The 22,225-nt window shown below is 39.6% G+C and overlaps 1 protein-coding gene across 1 annotated transcript in view; it reads left to right on the top strand.

Moving 5' to 3' along the window:
- GNAI3 (G protein subunit alpha i3) overlaps nucleotides 1–22,225 on the top strand; it is a 62,150-nt gene that overhangs the window by 10,432 nt on the left and 29,493 nt on the right. The window contains exons 2-4 of the mRNA XM_049880149.1: nucleotides 15,240–15,282; nucleotides 15,398–15,539; nucleotides 19,176–19,333. Of these exons, the coding sequence (XP_049736106.1) occupies nucleotides 15,240–15,282; nucleotides 15,398–15,539; nucleotides 19,176–19,333 (343 nt within the window). The remainder of the gene's footprint in view (nucleotides 1–15,239; nucleotides 15,283–15,397; nucleotides 15,540–19,175; nucleotides 19,334–22,225) is intronic.

Here is a 22,225-nt window from a genome sequence, read left to right as displayed (position 1 = left end):
GGGTTTGAACCACCAACCTCTGTTAGTGGCCGAGCTCTTAACCGTTTGCTCCACCCAGGGACTCCTGTTCATTGGATAGTACTACACATTATGATAGGACCTTGGGACTCCCTGATTTGATTTTGGGATCATTATGTTTTTTTTTTTTTTTTTAATGTTAAAACAGTAAAAATCATGTGAGAAATAACAAAACTATTCACTGCTCTTGAGGAACTATTGAGAATGGGTTTTGACCAGGACCTTGGAAAATACATGTTACAAATTACTGTTAATTGTAAAAAGATAATTTTAGAATGACATACATTTAATAGAACATTTCACCTTCCGTTTCCTAATGTTGAATTATTTATCTAAAAATAGAAACTGAAAGACTTCAGTTTAATGGTGTAAAAGTTTTTTGCCATTTTACAGCATTAATAAATTCTCACATATTTTGGTTCATTTCAGGATTTTAAAAAATAATTTTCTTCCTCTGCCTCTAATAAGAGGAGTATAGTCGGCTGTCCATACCCATGGATTCAGTCAACCATGGTCAAAAATATTTGGGGGGAGGGAAAAGAAGTTGTAAAAAAGCAAGACTTGAATTTGCCATGCCCCAAGCACTACACTGAATCCATGTGAATAAAGTGACGTGTGGGCATCCCCTGCTGTAGCCGCCTGCCAATTCACAGATCCTTGGTCTCTCTCCAGCACTCCTTGTTTGAGCATTGTTTGCACCTTGTTCACTACTTGTCTGTGTGCACCTTTTGTTTCTGTGAAAAAATAGCTCCTAAAAAGCAACTAAGTGGTCAGAGCAATGCCTCAAAGACTAAGAGGAGAGAGCATAAAGTGCTGTCTCTGAACAAAGACAGAAATTTTAGATCTTTTGACAAGTGGCATGTTGCTTGTGGAAGTGGGCCATTAGCTTAGTAAGAACAAATTGAGCATTCGCACAGTAAAGCAGAAAAAAGCTGAAAATCATGAAAGTATAGCCTGTCTGGTTTGGGATGAAATGTTTACAGAGGCTGAAAAAGCATAAAGTGTGTAAGCATTAGTACCTATTTACATAGCATTTATATTGTATTAGGTATTATAAGTAATCTTCAGATGATTTAAAGTGTATGGGACAAAGGGACTTGAGCATCCTCGGATTTTGATATCCATGGGGGTCCTGGAACCAATCTCCAGGATCAGAAGGGATGGCTGTATATCTCTTATTCTTCTGTTTTTGTTCTTGTCATAATTAAAATCCATATTTATGTCCATCAATATTTGTAGTTTTTTCCACTTTTTCTAGGCTACTTAAACATATTTTTAATAAACTTCTTATTTTGGAATAAGTTTAAGTTTACAGAAAAGTTGGAAAGAGTTCCCTGTTATATGTTTCACCTGGTTTCCGCTAATGTTGATGTCTCACATAACTGTGGTCCATATATCAAAACTAAGAGATTAATGTTGGTTGCATTACTGCTTACTAGACTCCATCCTTTATTTGGATTTCAGCAGTTTTTCCACTGATTTTCCTTTTCTCTTCCAAGATCCAATCCAGGATACCACATTACATTTAGTCGAGGCTACTTTTTATTGAGCTTTTTGGTTTTCATTGTTGTCTAGAAGGAGAGTCATTTATTAGCTTATTTATGATTAAATGTAGCTCTAATTGTCTTGTATATACACAGGTGCTTTTCTAACCTGAAGATACAGGCGAGAAGTAGAAAGAGCTCTTAAGCAGTTCAAGTTGGGGAGATACAGAAGTAAGCAATGAAAGTATATATGGAATGTGATCACAGAAGGAGTAGCCAATTTTAGAGGGAGGAGGGGGCATTTATATCAGGGAATCTTCTATTTGGGGTGGTTCTTGAATGATAAATATGAACTCCTCAGGCAGAGACCAGAGAGAGGGAATAGTATGCATAAAGGCTAAAGACGCATAAGTGAGCAAACAGATTTGACTGGAATGAAGGGTTGTTATCGGAAGGAATGGAGACGATAAGGCTAGAAAGGTTTGCAGGGGATTTGGAGAGTATTTATTTGAATTTGTAAGCATCTTAAGCCATGTATACCCTTACTCACTTATCAACTACATCATTATCCGACGTTTTGCATTTATGACAGTGGTAAAAAAATCTACTGACTATTTTGCTTGTTAACGACATACATCTGGCAGTAGCAAACACCGAGGTGCAAGGGGAGAGTGACACTGGCTGAACACAGTGTCAGGTTAGGTGTTAATTTGGCTGAACTGTGATTCTCCGTGGTTTGTCAGTTGTGTAATGATGTCGTTTGGTGGTTAAGTAATGATGTAGTCATCCTCCATTTTCACATAATGTCGATTTTCATGTAACGACCTGGTCTTTGGAACCTAACTGGGTCAGTGAGGAGTGGGTGTATATTAATATGCATCTCATTTAGGGGAAATAATCTGGAGACTTTCTGTTCTCTCTTTTATTGCCTACCTTTTTGCCATTCCTCTAATTTGTGCTGTAGTAAGAGGGTGAATAGAGTGAATATGTGAAACCCAGACTTTTTTGGATTTGGGTTTAACAGCATTGGCAATAATTTACATGATAAAGGAAATTGAAATTGTAGATGTCTTTTGTCATTTGGCAACTCAATTTGTGCTGTTTTGCTGTTGGCGAATTTTTAAAGTGTGGTATTAATTTACATTGAATAGGTATATAGAAAGATGTTCTATGCTGCCATCAGTGTTTGAGGGCCCTGTGTAGGGAGTGGGCTTCTAACATATTTAAATGTAAAATTTGGGGATATATGGGTTTGGAGAATGAATGTAGGATTACAATTAACTTTGGAGAATATCTCCACTGTCTATGAAGAATTATTTTTTTGGGTTAAAATGAGGTCTTTGGATTATTTGTTACAGTTGTGACCTTTCTTTTTCCTGTTACTCTAAATAAAGTACAGGTGTGATTAGTATGTTTGCTACATAAATTGGGCATTATACTTCAAATTTAATACTCTACTTTTTTGTCCTGAGACAAAACTAAAAAGGAATGTATCTTTGCAGAAGTGGTTTTCAGTCATGTCGTTTGTAAATACCACATAGTTCAGTGTTAGCACCAAAATGGCTTTTTGTTGCCCTGCTTTCAAAGAAGTAAAAGGAAACTTACTCACCAGAGGCCAAAATTACAATATTGTTGCAGCCAGAAAGTAATTCCCCTTTTTGTTCACAAATGACTTTCTCTTAAGCATTCTTCTGCTGTTTTCACAAATGTGAGCAAGGAAGCCCTGCTTCTCCCTTCATGGCCAGTTGCCCAAAGAGAACATGGGATCTTTAACAGCACTCAGATCATGTTGCTTATATTCTTAAGTAATAACATTTTGAGAAGAGCTGCTTGGGCCAGTGATCTACTTTTTTATTTTTATTGTGCTGTAGGTGAAAGTTCACAGAGCAAATTAATTTCTCATTCAACAGTTTATACACAAATTGTTTTGTGACATTGGTTGCAATCCCCACACTGTATCAACACTCTCCCCTTCTCCACCCCAGGCTCCCTGCTTCCTGTCCCTTCCTGCCTTCTTTCTTTGCTTGTGGGGCAGTGTTGCCCATTTGGTCTCATTAACATGATTGAGCTAAGAAGCGTGTTCCTCATGTGTTATTGTTTGTGTTATAGACTGTGTAATCTTTGAGCGAATGGTGAACTTCAGGAGTGATTTCAGTTCTGAGTTAAAAGGATACCTGGGAGCCATTGTCCCTGGCTTCACCCAGTCTCTGTCAGACCAGTAAGATGGTCTTTTTTTTGTGAATTTGAATTTTTTTCTACATTTTTCTCCCACTCTGTCCTGGACCCTTATTGTGATCTCCTGTCAGAGTGGTGAGTGGTGGTAGCTGGGCACCATGTAGTTGTTCTGGACTCAGGCTAGTGGAGGTAGATTTTTTTTTTTTTAAATCAAACCCTCATTTTCCTTAGGTGATTTATGATTGTTAAAATGACTAATAAACTCTGTGTTTTATGGCTTATAAGGCTTGTTAAATGATAGGTCATGTCCGTGTAATTGGTGAAAGACATGACATTCTGAACAAACTATACTGTGTAAATTACGTACATATACTGATTGCTAGGGCTTTTTTAATCTCTTCTTCTCTCATTGCATATTTACCTTCTAGAAATACTTAGTGAAAAAGTAATTAATGTTGAGAGGGACATATAGATGGCTTCAAAGATAACTGATAATATTTTATTTTTAAGCTGGTTGATGGGTACACAGATGTTTGCTTTGTTACTCGCGTTATAAATATTCCGTTTTATATATTTAATAAAGACAACTTAAAAATTTAAAGGCAAAAAGAATTTCCTTAATGCTAGTGCCAGTCTTCCCCCCCCCCGCCCCTTTACAAGTAACAGAAAGCTCATTCAAACTAGCTAGTAGAGTTAGAGGGAATGTTGTTAGACTAGAGAGAGGTTTTGTGGATGCTGGCAGAGCCGAAGAATCAAGCCGCAGGAACTGAGGCAGCTCTTGGGGTGTGGCCAGGCTGTTGTCTCTGCCTTTCCTCTCTTAGTCCTTCCTCTGTTCCTGACTTTTCTGTCTTCTCTGTTTCTGCCTGTTTTTGCTCTATTCTGCCTTCATTTGTTCTCTTTTGCCTTTCTCCTTTTTGTCCTTGGTCCTGCCCATCCTCTGTCCTGACTCACTTTCTCTTTTGTGCACTCTCTTCTCTCTCATGGTATCTTTAAGTCTTTATGCATGTTTATTCACCTTTGTCTTCCTGCACATTTGTCTGTTCACCTTTGTCTCCAGACCAACTTGCTCTGAATTCTTTGTGACCTTGGTGTGCATGGAGCCCTATAATAGTTGCCTAAGTTTTCACACTTTGTGACCTGCTACTTTAGGACAACTTTTTCCGTATCTTCTAGTTCAGATTCATCAGATAATCTAATTGGTCCTACTCGTCTTTTGTAGCTTGGTCACATAGGCTGTAGGCCTCTCTCTGACCAGTCTGTGAGTGGGTCACTCCTGCATCAGGTACTTACTCCTGGTGCAATCACAGGAAGGGACGTGGCCCAGATTATATGGGTCATTGCCCACAAAGGAGGCAGCAAACTAGGAATTTTTCTAGAAGGGGCTATGGGCAGGCATGCATTCTGAAATACATCAATTAAGTTCACCAAAATTTTCTTATTATATGCACTTTAAACTTTTTTGGTGATAGGTATGTGATAGCTTTCTAGAAAAATCTGTCTCGGAAAAGAAACCCATTGTCTCTGTCCCAGTCACAGCTCACTGCCTTTTTTAATCCTTAATATTAATTAATTTTTTTATTCATTGAATACATATTTAACCAGTGCCCACTGTATTTCATGTACTGTTTTAGGTGTTGGGGGTACAGGGGTAAACAGGACAGATTCATAGCAGTTTATTTCACTGAAGTGGAGCAATGGGTGCAAGAGAGCTAGGACAGATTTTGAGAGTAAGGTTAGAGGGGAGCGAGGCTAGTGAGTGAGTCCAGAATTGTCAGGCATAGTCGTGGGGTGAGAGTTGAAGGCATAGCCAGGAGTGGGCGTAGAGCTGAGTAAAAAGATGCAGAGAAATGGAAATCTGTTTCTGTAAACTGCCCACATAAAAGATTCCTTCCCTTGCAACTGGCATTTGCAGAACGTGATTAGGCAACCACTGAATCTCATAGAAACCCAAGCCATTCATCTCACAGATAGTTACTAATTGCCTACTCTGTCCGAGATTGCGCTCTAGATTTGGGGGAACACAAAAAGGAGGCACTACTTTGTGCTTTTTGAGGAGAAGCTTTTGAGCTCAGGGCTAGTGGAATCCTAAGCAGGCACAAACCTAAATAATTAGAATAGTTTGACCAGGCACTAGAGTTAACAGTGTTTGACACTGCCTTGTAGGGCCAGGCTGAGCCTGGTCAGGGTGCCCCAGAGGCGAAAGGACACAGGTATGGAAGTGCCAAAATGAATTACATTAGCATTTTAATCAAAATTAAGAAAACCAGTTAGCAGTTTATGAGAAGCAAGAAGAGTAGGAGTTGGGAAGATAGTAAAATAGTTGTTTTTAGAGTAGCTAGGCTAGAGATAAAATGGAAAGAGAATGTGGGGGTAGGGGCAGGACCAGTTGTGGAGATAATTTCTGAAGTCACCACCCTCTTGGACTGACTCTGAAAAGGAATAATTGCTTAAGTGCTCAGCTGCTAACAGAAAGTTTGGTGGTTTGAACCCATCAGCCACTGCCCAGGAGAAAGATGTGACAGTCGGCCTCTGTAAAGGTTACAGCCTTGGAAACTCCGTGGGGCAGTTCTACTCTGTCCTGTAGGGTCGCTATGAGTGAGAATCAGCTTGAGTCCAGTACAACTAGATGGTGCCCGACTACCACCACTGAGTGCTCTGACAGGGATCACAATAGAGGGTCCTGGGCAGAGCTGGAGAAAAATGTAGAACAAAAAGCTAACTCACAAAAATAGACTAGACTTACAGGTCTGACAGAGACAGGAGAAACCCTGAGAGTATAGCTCCCGGATACCCTTTTAACTCAGTACTAAAGTCACTTCTGAGGTTCACCCTTCAGCCAGAGATTAGACAGGCCCATAAAACAAAACGAAACTAAAGGGGCGCACCAGCCCAGGGGCAAGGATGAGAAGGCAGGAGCGGATAGGAAAGCTGGTAACGGGGAACCCAAGGTTGAGAAGGGGAGAATGTTGACATGTCGTGTGGTTGGCAACTAGTGTCAGAAAATAATGTGTGTTAATTGTTTAATGAGTCACAAATTTGCTCTCTAAACCTTCATCTAAAGTACAATTTAAAAAAAAAAAAAGAATCAAGTCTTTTGGCAGTGGATATCAGGGTGGGAGTGATAACTGTTCAGAGGGAATGGGAAAGGTTTCAGCAAGGAGGTGACATTTGAGTTGAATAAAAATGAATAGTGTTTTCAAGGATGTTTATATGCAGATGCCTGTCATATTTAGGGGGACGGTGGGCTGGGTGAAAAAATTACTCCAGTATTTTAGACTAAGGAAACTTGCCAATTTCACAAGAAAAATAGATCTTTGAGACTATAAATTCCTAAACTTATTTGTGTATTAAGTCTTAATGTCCAGTAGTTTGAGGTTCGTAGGAAACATGTTTGTTGAAAAAATGAATAACATAGTTTTTATTTGCTCAGAAAACATTTGTCCCATCTGTAATTCTTTTGACCTTTCTTTTTTATAGAATTAGGAAACAAGTGGTTTTTGTATTAAAAACCTTTTGAATGGCCTGTCATTTTTAACCTTACTCTGAAGTTTTACTGTTAGTTACTTACTTACAAAGGAGTTCCTGGGTGGTGCAAACTGTTCAGTGCTCTGCTACTAACTGAAAGGTTGGCAGTTCAAACCCGCCCAGAGGTGCCTCAGAAGGCAGGCCTGGCAGTCTCCTGAAAGGCCACAGCTTTAAAGACCCTGTGGAGCAGTTCTATTCTGTGCACATGGGATTGCTGTGAGTCAGAATTGACTCCATGGCAAATAGCAATAACAACAACGAGCTATTTAAACCGGTTAATAAAAAAGAATCAGCGGGAGCAGTAGGTATTCTTTAGTTATGGGTCTTCACTTTTTTGTTTTGTGTTTTAAAGAATAGCATTCTGACTTGAATGCTCGCTAGTTCGAGACTGTATTACCATAGAACACACTCAAGCATGAATATGGGAGGCTGGCCTACCAGATGACTCTGACTTTGTTACTGTTGCTGCATTCTTTAATTCTTTCTACTCTTTGTCCCTTTTTGAGCAGGAGGAGTACATGATTATCGTAGCTATTGTGAACGGTTGGCTTTATAACCAGTAATTGATCTAGATGTTGAGAATGGTTGGGTTGATAGGAAGGTGTGGGTCCATGGTGTGATATGAGGCCTACGTGTGGCAGGATAAGAAATTTAGTCTGCTTTTAGTGTTACAGAGTATTAGAGCGCAACCACAGAGAACATCTAGGCCAAAGCCCTTCACATTTTATTTTATTTTTTATTGTTCTTTAAATGCAAGTTTACAGTTCGTTAGTTTCTCATACAGGCATTTATAGACACATTGTTATGTGACTGTAGTTGCTCTCCCTATAATGTGACAGTGTACTCCTCTCCACCCTGTGTTTACCGTGTCCATTCAGCCAGCTCGCATCCCCATCTGCCTTCTCATCTGGCCTCTGGTCAGGGGCTGCCCATTTAGTCTCATGTATCTACTTGAGCTAAGAAGCACACTCTTTGCAAGTATCATTCTATGCCTTGTTGTCTAGTCTAATCTTTGTCTGAAGAGTTGGCTTCGGGAATGGTTTAGTTTTGGGCTAACAGAGGGCCTGAGGGAACCCTTCACATTTTATATACAGGGAAACAGGCACTGTGAAGTTACGTGACTTGCCCAAGGTCACACAGCTAGTGATGGCAGAGCTAGGACTAAAATGTAGTTTTTCATACAGTTTATGAATGACTACATGGTGTCATTAGCCGAAAAAGATATTTTTAACTGCTAGTGTTTTAAATGAAGGGTGAGACTGAGAAAAAAATAAAAATATTAGCAGATTAGGCTGCCAGCCTGCTGTGGGGGAAGAGCTGTTTATGCTTATTCTAGTTGTATGTTCCCACAGGGCTGATGATGGGAGCCTGGAGAGGGAGAGCCTTGGTCAAGCAGTGACTGACTAGAAGGTTACCAGAAAATACTGCCACATTGAGACTTAGCTGTCCAGACATCCAGAAAGGGGCTCTGCTCTAATTATATTCCTGAACTTTGAGAAGTTTCAAGATTTCTCCACAGAAACAAGTACTTAAAAGGAAAAGGAGGGGTACGGATGGTGAGACGTGTGGGAGAGGACGGAGTAGGAAGATCTAGGGTTGAGACTGTGTTAAGGAAGAGAATGTTTTGTTGCTCTGAGCGGGGTGGGTAAAATGACTAATGCTTTGACATAGTTTTGCTGTAGCTTTTAGGTTGTAAGTTGTTGTTTCAGTGCATGAATCCAAATTCCATCTAGGATTTTGTTGCTGTGAAACAGTTGCTAAGTAATTATACCATTTGTGTTGAGATTTGGAACCAACAACAATATCCAAGGAGGTTTTATTAAACTCTTTGGGGCCATAACACCACATGGTAGTATTCTGAACAGTGCAAGCAACATTCACAAATAATAGCTAGCTGACATTTAATTGAACACTTACTATATGCCAGATGCCATTCTAAGCATTTTCTAGGAATTAACTCATTGAATCCTCTCAAAATCCTTGAGATAGGTGGTGTTATTGACCCATTTTACACAAGAAGAAATACATTGTGCCTGAAGGGACAGAAATATAAAAGAGCATAAAATACTGTTGTACCTTCTTTGGACTAGCTCTAGGTGATCTCTTTTAGTCAAAATGAAAGAGAAAAAGAGGAACGCATCAGGTGACAGTGTTTTTAAGTATTAGCCATCTCTCAGAGTTAGTTTTTAAAATCAGCCTGTGCAAGAGCTGAGTCACTTTGCTCATATGTGATAATAATGATTGTATCTATATTAGCGATTTCATTCACTGGCCTTTTTCTTTCTTTTTTAATATCTTGAAAGAAATCATCACCATCTCTCATTTTCATACCCATAATGTAGTGTATGTTATGGGGAAAAATACGGGGCATATGTTAGGGTGCCTGCTCTCAGGGAGCTTATTAGAAATAAAATTAAGAACTTATTTAGGTAAATATTATGATTCTACATACTTGTAGCAAGTAGGGTATGTACTGGTGAATTGTTCTTCTTCTAAAGTGGTGATTATATATGCTAAACTGCATAAACTGCTCTTGTTTGTTTTAGAAAGTGATTTTCTAAATTAACTCAATTCCCTTATTATCTAGGGATAGCCTTTCTCCTTTATTGAGAGTAAACTGTCTTAACAGCTTCCTCTTTTTCACTCCTTTTTCTCTCAGAAATCTTTGCAACTTGACTTTTCATTCTTCTTACTTTAGAAGGGGTGTCCTTTTCAGAATGAAGTCTCCAAGTCACAGTGGTCCCATTCCCTCCTGTCTCTGAGGCCTTTCAGAATTTTCTTTTTTATATATCCTACCCCCTGCCCAGCTCTATCCCTTCTGCCTGCAGAGTCATCTTCATTTCCTCCCTCTCCAGGCTATAGATTCTCTCTCTACAAATAGCCTTTGCATTGATTCCATTCTTTGCATCTCCACCGTTACAGCCCTGATGAATTGAAGGTGGGCCAATGGCTCTCCTCTTAAAATTGTGATGAAATTTGAAGAAAGAAGAGTAAAAATATGTTTGGGTTGGGGGAGCGGGCATGGGAAGCAGCTTAGGGAAAACCTGAGAGGGAGATGTTATCAAAGAGGGAGCTTACCACTGCAGCAGTGGAGCGCAGAGGATTGAGGTAAAAATGAAGAGTTTAGACCTAATAAAAAAGGGTTATAGAAAGTATTTGAAGAATTTGGATAATTGTTAGATAAACTGATACTTTGAAAATACTGCCATTTGGAAATGATGAGAAAGGAGAGGGCCTTTGAGCTGGATGTTTGAAAAAATTACGGTAGTACAGAACAGGCTTGGAGTCAGACTCAGACAGGTGAGAATTCATTTGAGAAACGTGCATAAGGGGAGAGAAGATTTTGTTACAACTTGATGTAAGGAAAGAAGAGGAGTGAGTGGGTTCCAGAGGACTCTTAAATTTCATGCTTGGGAGACAGGTAAGATCTAGAAGCTGAATGGGTCAAAGACTTTTGATATAAAGTGATTCATTATTTGTATAAAATGCCTTGGAACACCCATTGAAACATTCTGTTTTCAATTTTGTGGTCAGTAAGAGATGCCTTCTTTTAAGAGATAGAACTGGATGCCTAACAAAAACTTGGGAGAAAATATGTAGTGCTATAATGAAGGTGAAGGACTGACCAGTATTTTATCAGGGGGCCTTGGAAATGGGAGTGATATAGGGCAGTGTAACTTTTTATCAGCACCTACGTGGGGTAGAACTTTCATCTGAAATTAATAGATTTACTGATTATTCAAAATAATCCAACATGACTGGTAAAAATGCTGTTTTCAATATATAAAAGAATGGTGCAAATTATTTCATTAATCTCTACTTGTCCTAATTAACCTAGTAGCTCTTGCTTACATGGGATAATCTGTGAATTCTGTGTCTTAAACAGTGTAGAGCATAACTGGTATGCATTCATATTCTGTTCCCCAAAATTGAATCGCTAGCTCTTTTTAATACGCATGGCGGGGGGTTACTTTTTTCTACAATGTCACTAGAAAGTCCTATGTGTACTCCTTGAATATTAACTATTTAGTCCTACTCGTGATTATCAGTTAGGCAGTAAGAACAGAGATAAAATAATAGGTAAATATTTCTTGATTTTGTAAGAATGTAGATGTCTGGAATTTCTGTATTTGAATTTTATTTTAACTAGCATTTTTGGCCAGTAGAATTGATAAATATTTAGTAAAGGTCATGCTTATTAAACATTAGTCTTTTATTTGTTCAACAATACTTACTTGGGTAACTAATTTTTGTCAGGCGCAGCTCCAGGTTCTGGGCATACAAGGATGAATAAGCCTTTATGGAGTTTGTGTTTCAGTGGAGAAGATAAGAAATGAACAAATCCGTAATGTTAAAAAGTGATAAGTGCTATAAAAAAATAACGGGAGAATGTGATGGGCTGGGGCTGTTTAGGTAGGTTAGTCACGAAAGGCTTCTCTGAATGAAGAAGAAAACCTTGCAAAAATTATTCCAGGCAGAAGGCAGAGTAATTGCAAAAACCCTGAGTCAGGATCTACCTCAGTGAGAACCAGTTTGGTAGGTTGGAGGAAAAGCAAGAAAGCTAGCCCACAAGAGCAGAGAACAAAGTGGAGCTTAGTGGGAGATGAGGATGAAGAGGTAGGCAGGGACCAGAGCGTATCAGGCTTTATTGGCCTTGGGTTTGATTTTGAGTGTAGTTGGAGGCCATTGGAGGGCTTTTGGGCAGAGTTGTGACATGGTCTGATTTACATTTTACAAAGTTCCTTCCCGCTGTTGAGTGGGAAACTGACTATAGGAGAGGCAAGGTCTGGGCATTGGACCATTCAGGGAGTTTTTGCAGTGATCTAGACCTGTAGTTTCCACTGTCACTATGATTCGGAATTGACTGATGGCAGTGGGTTTGGTTTTGGTATTGTAATGATCTATTGTGGTACAAGAGTTAGAACTTCTTTCTATTTCTAATCTTAAAATAAAAATATAAGCTTTACTAATATTTAATAGATTGTCATTCACGTCCCCCGTCTCATCTCTATGTTAGTCACAGGTCACCATTTTTGGCCCGAGCATCTGGGTGAATACTGGTGCCATTTACCAAAATGAAAAGACTGTGGGAGGAACAGGGTTTGTTTTGGGGTGAGAGTGAAGAGTCTGTAATTCAGTTTTGGACATGTTAAGTTTGAGTTGCCTACCAGAAACCTAATGAGATATATCAGGTTAGTGGTTTAGATATATGGGTCTGTGGTGAAGGTTAGAAGCCAAGATTAGAGATCTAAATTTGGAAATCATTAGTATAGAGACAGTGTACACCAACTTTGGAGCCAAATAGTGTGAATGCAGATTTCAGCTCTGCCACTTATTGTGTAATTGTGGGCAAGTTACTTGACATCTCTCTGTTTCAGTTACCATATCTATAAAATGGGAATAATGATAATACTTACCTCACAGGGTTATTGTGAGGCTTAAATAAGTTAATACAGACACAGTACTTGAATAGTGTCTGGCACATAGTAAGCACTTGCTAGGTATGAACTATTGCTATCAGCTTATAAATGTCTAAAACCATGAGATGAGATAACCTAGAAGAGTGAGTATAGATAGAGAAAAGGGGCCAAGGACAGCTCTGAAGCAATACAACCTTTAGAATCCAGAAATAGAAAGAGGAGACTGAGAAGGAATGAGGTCAGATGAGGAAAGTATGATGTCTAGAAGCCTGCCTAGTAAAAAAAATAGTTTAAGGCGATGTCATCAACTTGGACAAATGTTGCTTGAGAGGTTGAGCAAGGTGAGGACTGAGAATTGACCAGTAGGTTTGTTGAGATGGAAATTGTTGGAGACCTTGAGAAGTGGAGTCAGTATAGTGGATGAAAACCTGATTGGAGCGGGTTAAGGAGGGATTGGAGATAGAGAATCAGAGGCAGTGAATATAGATGACACGTTTGAGGAGCTTTACGATAAAGGAGAGCAGAGAGTGGTAGCCGGAGGAAGATATGGGGGGTTAAGGAAAGGTGGGGGGATGTAGGGAATATGTATGGATTTAAAGACGGGAGAGCATATAGCATGTTTGTCTACTGATGAGAATGACCTAGTGGAAGGAGAAAAGTGGGTGGTGTTTGAGTGTCACGGGATAATTGCAGCAGCCAAGACCCTGAGTAGCTAAATGAGATGAGTATGTGCACAAGGGAAGGGGTTAGTCTTAGACCTTGGAAGAGGTCTCTTCAAAAGACATTGGTGAAAGCAGAGAATATGTAGATGAAGATACGTTGGTAGATTTGGCTATGGGAAAACGACTTAGTTTTTTTCTGATTGCTTTAATTTTCCAGTAGAAGAGGCAGGAGCGTCGGCTGAGGGGAGTGGGGAGGGCTTTGTAAGGTTTGAGAGAGAGGAGGTGGTGTGAAATAGGCATCTCGGTGGGTAAGAGGATGAGTTTGATAGGGAAATGCAGCTCGACTTTAAGAGTTTAGAGGGCACTTTTGACATTTGTGGTCATTAGTTTAAAATGATTCCAGCAGACTTAAGGAGGGAAATGAGACTCTTGAGGGGGGTATACAGTGAAAAAGAGGTGGGGACAAATGCCTTCTCTGCTTCTCTTTGACCCTCTTTAGTCCCATGGGAAGGAGCCCCTGGTGGTGCCATGGTTAAAGCACTCGGCTGTTAACCAGAAAGTTGGTAGTTCGAACCCACCAGCTGCTCCTCGAGAGAAAGATGCTTCCATAAAGATTTACAGCCTTGGAAACTGTGAAGGGCAGTTCTATTCTGTCCTGTAGGTTCGCTATGAGTCGGAATCGACTCGATGGCAGTGGGTTAGGTTTTTTTTTTTTTTAAGTCTGATAGGCAAGAAGCCGCTGAGGTCTTAGTAAAAATGAACAGGCCAAAAAATACCATCTCCTCATGTTTGCTGATGTGCATGATGTTTCATGCAGGAGATGAGCTCCTAGAGGTGTTTATGTTGCCATCTTTCCTTGTTGTTGTTGTTAGGTGCCGTTGAGTCAGTTCCGACTCATAGCGACCCTGTGCACAACAGAATGAAACACTGCCCGGTCCTGCACCATCCTTACAATCGTTACTATGCATGAGCTCAGTGTTGCAGCCACTGTGTCAATCCACCTTGTCGAGGGTCTTCCTCTTTTCCGCTGACCCTGTAGTCTGCCAAGCATGATGTCCTTCTCCAGGGACTGATCCCTCCTGACAGCATGTCCAAAGTATGTAACACACAGTCTCGCCATCTTGGTTTCAAGGAGCGTTCTGGTTGCACTTCTTACAAGACAGATTTGTACGTTCTTTTGGCAGTCCATGGTATATTCAATATTCTTCACCAACACCACTATTCAGAGGCGTCAGTTCTTCTTCGGTCTTCCTTGTTCTTATATCTTTCCTTGGGTCTGCTTATTTTACACAAATTTTAACAAGGAGACCCTGGGACACTTTCAGTGAATTACATCTGGTCGCTAAGTTATGTAAATGGAGCCCTGGTGGTGCAGTGGTTAAGCTCTTGGCTGCTAACTGAAAGGTCGGTGGTTTGAATCCATCGATGGTCATGGGAGAAAGATGTGGCAGTCTGCTTCAGTAAAGATTATAGCCTTGGAAATCCCCTTGGGGCAGTTCTGCTTTGTCCTATAGGGTCACTATGAGTTGAAATCTACTCTACAGCAGTGTTTGTTTTATAGATGCTTAAGGAGCCCTGGTGGCACAGTGGTTAAGTGCTCGGCTGCTAACCAGAAGGTTGGCGGTTTGAACCCACCAGCTGCTCAGTGGGAGAGAGATGTGGCAGCCTGCTTCCATAAAGATTTACAGCCTTGAAAACCCTATGAGGCAGTTCTACTCTGTCCTATAGGATTACTATGAGTTGGAATCGACGCAACGGCAATGGGTTTGGTTTTATGTAGAGAGTGAAATGCTCTAATGGAGACGTTCCTAGTTTTTGCTGATAGGAAAGCTTCACCAAAATTTTCCCTGGGACCGGTGATTGCCATTAATTTAGAACTTTTGCTCACATTGGTTTCATACATCTATGCTTGATAATGGATTAAATTCAAAGTCTGTTCTTGTTCCCTCTTTCAGGTGCTGGAGAATCTGGGAAAAGCACCATCGTGAAGCAGATGAAGTAAGTTGCAACCTGACCTTTGTAAGGCTGGATTCCCTCATAAAGCATAAAAAGTCCGTAGTATCTTTTCATTTTAGGTCCGTGGTAATGACTTGTGGTTTTCCTCTTTTTAAAGAATCATTCATGAGGATGGCTATTCAGAGGAAGAATGCAAACAGTATAAAGTAGTTGTCTACAGCAATACTATACAGTCCATCATTGCAATCATAAGAGCCATGGGACGGCTCAAGATTGACTTTGGGGAAGCTGCCAGAGCAGTAAGTGTTTCTCATTTCCTCTTTGCTTGAACACTAGATGCAGTTAAGGGAGAGGCAAAATTTGCTTCATGTTTTAGGGAAATGAATTTAAGCAACAAGATTTGGCAAAGTGCTGTGTAGTCACTTGGGAAGTGTTAGCAGTCTGCTTTCAGAGATAACGAGATTACCATCACAATGAAGAGTCTGAGCACTGGGCTTCTGTGGGTATATGGTATATGGTAGGTTTCTGTAGTAACTGTTTTCAGTTGCTTCTTTCACAGCACTGTTGACTTTTGTAGTAATTCATAATGGTAAATTGAAATAATCTAAAAGAAAGGTTGCCATATATGCTGTTTTTTGAGGTGTAGCAATTAAGGGCAAAAAATGATCTCCCAGAATAAACTTGGCAAGGACATGATCATGAAGTCTAAATTTTAGAGGCAGTTTTCAGGTATTCAAGAATACTATATCCTTATACTAAGGAGCCCTGGTGGCGCCGTGGTTAAAAGCTCGGCTGCTAACCAGAAGATAAGCAGTTTGAATCCACCAGCTGCTCCATGGAAATCCTGTGGGGCAGTTTTACTCTGTCCTGTAGGGTTGCTATGAGTTGCCATAAGGTTGCTGTGAGTTGGAATCGACTCGACGGCAACAGGTTTTTGGTATATCTTTATACTAAATAGAACTGTGGGCTGTAGGATTGGACTATATTATGTTCTAGTATAATTTTTTTTAATACCTTGCGTATGTCAGGTATTCAAACTTTGTGTTGATTAGTTTTAATACTCAGTGGGCCCTGAAAGTCTAGTTTGTAAAGTAAGATGTTTGATGCTAGTGGAGAGAGGGTCAAAATAAAGTCGGGGGTAGAATCTTTTATATTACCATCAGCTTTTAAAGTCCAACAACAGGCAGGATTTATTTCCAGAAATTAAAGGAGTCATCAGCATCTCCTGAGTGCTGGGTTCAGAGTATCATACCTAGATGGTGTGGAAGAATAAAAGGCAACACTTGGGAGCCTGCCTGGAAAGGCAAGGCCTATGTCTATGAAGCAGCGGAGAAACCTTATAAGCAACCTCTCAACCTATCAAATGCAAATTAATGGTCATTAAATAAGTAGGGAAATCATTGAGGGGAATAACACTACAAAGGTGGTCCTAGTTGGATGGTATTAGTCTAGGAGGTGTCTTAGAAGTAGTGTAGGGAAGGGGAGCTGGATTAGACGTTATAAAAAGGTTCTTAAGAGGTTCTCATCCTAAGAAGAGAAGAGGAAATGTGTGAGGCACAACTTTTATATTTTTATAAAAAAAGGCCATATCATATCAACTAGAGACTTTAATTTTCCAAGCCTTTGAGCAGGGAAAATTTGTTAACTAAAGCAAAAATAAAGTCTTTATTCATACTCCTTTCTGTTCCTTATGTCACCTCTTGCTTTCCTTTTTTTTTTTTCTTTCTTCCTACCAGCTCTCTTATATTCTTATTTTCCCCTGCCTTTTCTCACTCCTTTCTATCACCTAATTCTAATTCTCTGTTGTATCTGCTGTAGTAGATAACTGGTCAGTGATACTGTATTTATTCTCTTCCTTCTCTTTGTTGGCTTTTTTCCATCTTGGTTATTTATTTCTTCTCTTAGTTTCTCCTTTTTTCCTTTTCCCTTTTTTATTTTTCTCCCCCTGTCCTCCCTTCATTTCTCTTGATTCGTTTATTTCTTTCCTTTATCAATTCAGTCGTCATTAATCTTTGGATCCTAACACTCTTGTGTCACCAGACAAAGTTGACATCATTAATCCCTCTCAGGTCTCCTGAATCATTTGGTTTTCTAGCATCCACCCATCCAAATCTACAATCCTACGTAATTTTTTTAAGTTTCTCTCTTTTCATTTCATGTGTAAGGATTTATATGTATGTTTCACCTCTGATTCTCTCTCCTCTTAGTTTTTTATAGTTCGTAACAGAGTGAATTGATAAGAATAGAGCTGGGTGTGGGGTAGCGTGCTTTTTCATATATGCTTAAGGGTGGAGGTATGATGTTCATTGTAAAGAGGGGCCTCTTTATAGTCCTATAGAGAATTTATTATGGAGAAGTAAGAGCAGATCAGTGGACGAGAGTAAGTGGTAAGGGAAAAGTGTGTCTTCCTGAAAGAATGTTTACAGAGTAAGTGCAGCAAAAAGATGCAGCAGTAGCTGCCCCTATTTTGAAGTTTCTAAAATTAGAATCATGGTATTAAAAAAAAAAAAGTGTTGTTTATTGAGATTATTTGAATACTTGCGTGACTATAGTGCAATTTTCAGAACCAGGGACTTGCTTACTGTCGAGTATGTTTTGCAAGTTTGTGTAATTTTTTTATCTTTTCTCAATTAATTCCTTTATTCACATTGTTATCTCTGAAAAGAGGAGGAGCGTATAGTTTTAGGTAAGCTTTTTAGAGAGTGTTGGACCTAGAGCGTTACTAGGAAGAATATAGGAAGGCTCTGAAGGGAGGAATAAAGGAGTAAGGATCTTGAAAGCAAAGACCATTAAGGCTGAAGACCCTGAGTTTGGCAAAATTAATTTGAGCGCGTACCTATAGTTTTGTTTGGTTTTGCCTAAGTGGATGCACAGGTTCTGGTGATAGACAAGTCTTAGGTGATTTTGGCCATGACTTCACTTGTCTGAAATGCTTTGCTTGCTGGTTGACTTTGTCTTAAAGACTTTTTTTGGTATAGTTGATTGCATCCCCCGCCCCCACTCTTTCTTCACCCAATATGAGTTTTTTTTTAGTACCTGCATTTTTAGGGTTATTTGGAAATCTCCTGGACCAGATAAATGTTAGATTTGAGGTGAGGAAATCATTCCATGAGACCTGTGTTTACTTTTAAACTTTCTGACAAGTAGTGAAAACAGTAAAATTCACGGAGGCTTTTTCTGTCCTCTCTGCTTCTCACGTGTTTTAGGTGTAGAAACTCTAACCACATACAAATCTATGTCTGTGACTTATAAGTGGTTTGATCACCTCTCGTTATTTTTTCATCCTCCTACTGCCTTCTTCCTCCCCTCTCCCCTTATTTACAGGATTATTATTATTCCTTTGGCAGAAATCTAGAGACTGAATTTTTCCCTTGGGGTTTTATCCCCCCTCCCCGCTTTCAGACTTCTTAAATGCCTCTATCTCCTCTTATTCCTGTTCTGCTTTCTGAGCTGATTGGGAAGCTTTTCCTTAAGCTTGATTAATGTTTTACTCCCTTTGACGTGTTTAGACTTTACCTCTTCTTACTTGCTAGTCTCCTCATTTCTATTTTTATTGTAGGTTTCCTTTAACAGAACGGGAATGTATTACATAGGCCTATCTCACAGACCAGTTTTTTTCCTGTGGAAATCATGAGTTACCAGGAGGAGATTGCTAGCGAGTCAGAAAAGATCTTTTCAGAGGATGGTGGTGTGGTGGGAAATGGAATCAGCCCCCAGCTTAGGCCTGGACTGTTAACTATAACCGTGTCTTTTAGGTGGTGTCAGAAGGGGGAAAGACTTGATTGTAGATTCTCTTAGACTTGCGTGCCAGAAAAGATCTCTTTAATACCTCTTTTAAAATAATAGAACATTATTATAATTTTTATAATATATAATGTGTTACCAAGTCTTTAAGATATAGAGAGTAATCTGACTTTCTTAACTGCTTTCTTCAGGATGATGCCCGGCAATTGTTTGTTTTAGCTGGCAGTGCTGAAGAAGGAATCATGACTCTAGAACTAGCAGGAGTGATTAAACGGTTATGGCGAGATGAGGGGGTGCAAGCTTGCTTCAGCAGATCCAGGGAATATCAACTCAATGATTCTGCTTCGTAGTAAGTAATTTTTCTTTGTGAAAGTATAACAGAATAACTTGGTGACCTAGAGAAAGTTCAGTGCCCATCTTTAAGGAAATGTCTAATTAACAGACACTCTGTAGGTTCCCTTATAAAGATTATCTCAGTTTAGGGTTATGGAGCTCTTGGTCATTTGTCCCCTTTAGGAATGTAAATGGGAGACTTGGCCGGATGAGAGTAGCTCCATGTTATGTTTATAGTAAGCAAGTGAAGGAGGAGAGAAGTCTATTGCAGCTGGGTCCTGGATCCCCTCCAATTCAGTAAATTCCCTCTGCAGGAGTGCTTGGCACAGAGAGCCAGCTAGGGAGGGAAATTAGAATTGTTATATCCCTTTTTATGCAGCCAACTCCCTGTGGCTTGGCTGTGCCATGGATTCTCATACTAGGCACCACTTAGGAATCCTTCTGCCAGTTCACAACAGTAAATTTTATATAGGAAGAAAGAAGAAAGTGGTGAGTATTGGAATGAAGTTGAAGTATCTTTTGTCTAGGCAATTCTCTTGGGTGTTGCACAATTTTAGAAAATTTATAATATTTCTGTTAAGCTTTTACATGCTCTCTCGTTTTGCTGCTTTTGCACGTTTGTTTATAAGAATATATTTAGAATGTATGTTCTGAATTTATGTAATAGGGCATCAGACGATGATGTTTGAATTATGAAAATTAAAAAGAGAACTATCATCAATAAGAATGAGCATTTTGGGAAAATACATAATGTACATTTTGGGAAAACGCTGAACTCTTACTAATCTGTATTCATCTTTGTACTAGATAAAGGCACTTGAAAACATTAACTCCAGTATTACACTTTCCTACTTTTCCCATCCTCGTTTCTAGTTCACACTGTTTTAAGAAGGAATTAAATGGTATTTGAAAAATGAATTTATTCTAGTGAAAACTCGACTTTAGAAAAATTTCAGGATTTTTGCCCATCTTTTATTTAACTGCATATTTTAGTTGCAGGTATTAATGGTTTAAATAATTCTCCCAGTGGTCATCAAAGCTGGATTGTAGTTTTTTAAATCAGATACTCAGTAACCTCTGACTGCTCCAAACTACACTTGAAGAGATGTGATTTATAGAGTTTTCTTTTTTTTTTTTCTGTGATTGTTGATCCAAACTTGACTGACTCTTTAACATTCACGATAGCACTTGGTTTTATAATGATTCACTTATAATGGTCCCACCTGCTTTTAAGTTTTCTAGTCAAAACATCTTAAAGAGGGACCCTGGAATTAGCGAAGAATTTAGCTTTGAAGCAGACTTTTAATGATCTCATTGAACAAATTAAATTTCTTTTGAGATGTTTGTGATTTGTTTTTTGGTGGTGGTGGTGGTGGATTTTTTGGGGCGGGGGGTGACTTAAAAAGCCCCACAACTCTTTTGTTTCCTCATTGGAAACAGGAAATACTCATTCTGAAAACAGGAAATACTCATTCTTACTGACTGTGGTTCTCTTTTGTGTGTGTGTATGTGTATGTGTCTTAAGCCAGTCTCTTTATTTTTTAATTTTTATTGTGCCTTCCTTAAGTGAAAGTTTACAGATCAAGTCAGTCTCATACAAAACCTTATATACACCTTGCTATGTTCTCCTAGTTGCTCTCCCACTAATGAGACAGCACACTCCTTCTCTCCACCCTGTATTTCCCATGTCCATTCAGCCAGGTTCTGTCCCCCTCTGCCTTCTCATCTTCTCTCCAGACAGCAGCTGCCCGCATAGTCTCATGTGTCTACTTGAGTCAAGAAGCTCACTCCTCACTAGTATTATTTTCTGTCTTACAGTCCAGTCCAATCCCTATCTGAAGAATTGGGTTTGGGAATGGTTCCAGTCTTGAGCTAACAGAAGGTCTGGGGACCATGACCTCCAGGGTCCTTCTAGTGTGAGTCAGACCATTAAGTCTGGTCTTTTTACAAGAATTTGAAGTCTGCATTCTACTGCTCTCCTGCTGTATCAAGGATTCTTTTGGATAGTCATCAGTTGTAGCCGGGCACCATCTAGTTCTTCTGGTCTCAGGCTGATGTAGTCTCTGACTTATGTGGCCTTTTCTGTCTCTTAGGCCTTTGTGTCTTTGGTGTTCTTCATTCTCCTTTGCTCCAGATGGGTTGAGACCAATTGATGCATCTCAGGTGGCTACTTGCTAGTGTTTAAGACCCCAGACGCCACTCACCAAAGTGGGATGCAGAATGTTTTCTTAATAGATTTTATTATGCCGATTCACCTAAATGTCCCTTGAAACCATGGTCCCCAAACCCCCGCCCCTGCTACTCTGGCCTTCAAAGCGTTCGGTTTATTCAGGAAACTTCTTTGGTTTTGGTTTAGTCCAGCTGTGCTGACCTCTCCTGTATTGTGTGTTCTTTCCCTTCACTTAAAATAGTTCTTGTCTACTATCTAATTCGTGAATACCCCTTTCCCTTCCTCCCTCCCCACCTTCATAACCATCAAAGAATATTTTCTTCTGTGTTTAAACTATTTCTCGAGTTCTTACGATAGTGGTCTCATACAATATTTGTCCTTTTGCAACTGACGAGTTTCACTCAGCATAATGCCTTCCACATTCCTCCATGTTATGAAATGTTTCACAGATTCATCATTGTTCTTTATCGATGTATAGTATTCCATAGTGTGAATATACCATAATTTATCCATTCATCTGTTGATGGACACCTTGGATGCTTCCACCTTTTTGCAATTGTAAACAGTGCTGCAGTGAACATGGGTGTGCATGTATCTGTTCGTGTAAAGGCTCTTATTCCTCTAGGATATAATCCAGGGAGTAGGATTGCTGGATTGTATGGTACATCTATTTCTATCTTTTCCAGGAAGCACCAAGTCGATCTCCAAAGTGGTTGTACCATTTTACATTCCCACCAG

Source organism: Elephas maximus, chromosome 3 (genome assembly GCF_024166365.1).
Source record: "Elephas maximus indicus isolate mEleMax1 chromosome 3, mEleMax1 primary haplotype, whole genome shotgun sequence".
In the NCBI taxonomy this organism is placed as follows: domain Eukaryota; kingdom Metazoa; phylum Chordata; class Mammalia; order Proboscidea; family Elephantidae; genus Elephas; species Elephas maximus.
Note: the sequence above shows the minus strand (reverse complement) of the source record. Positions and strands in the feature narration are given on the sequence as shown.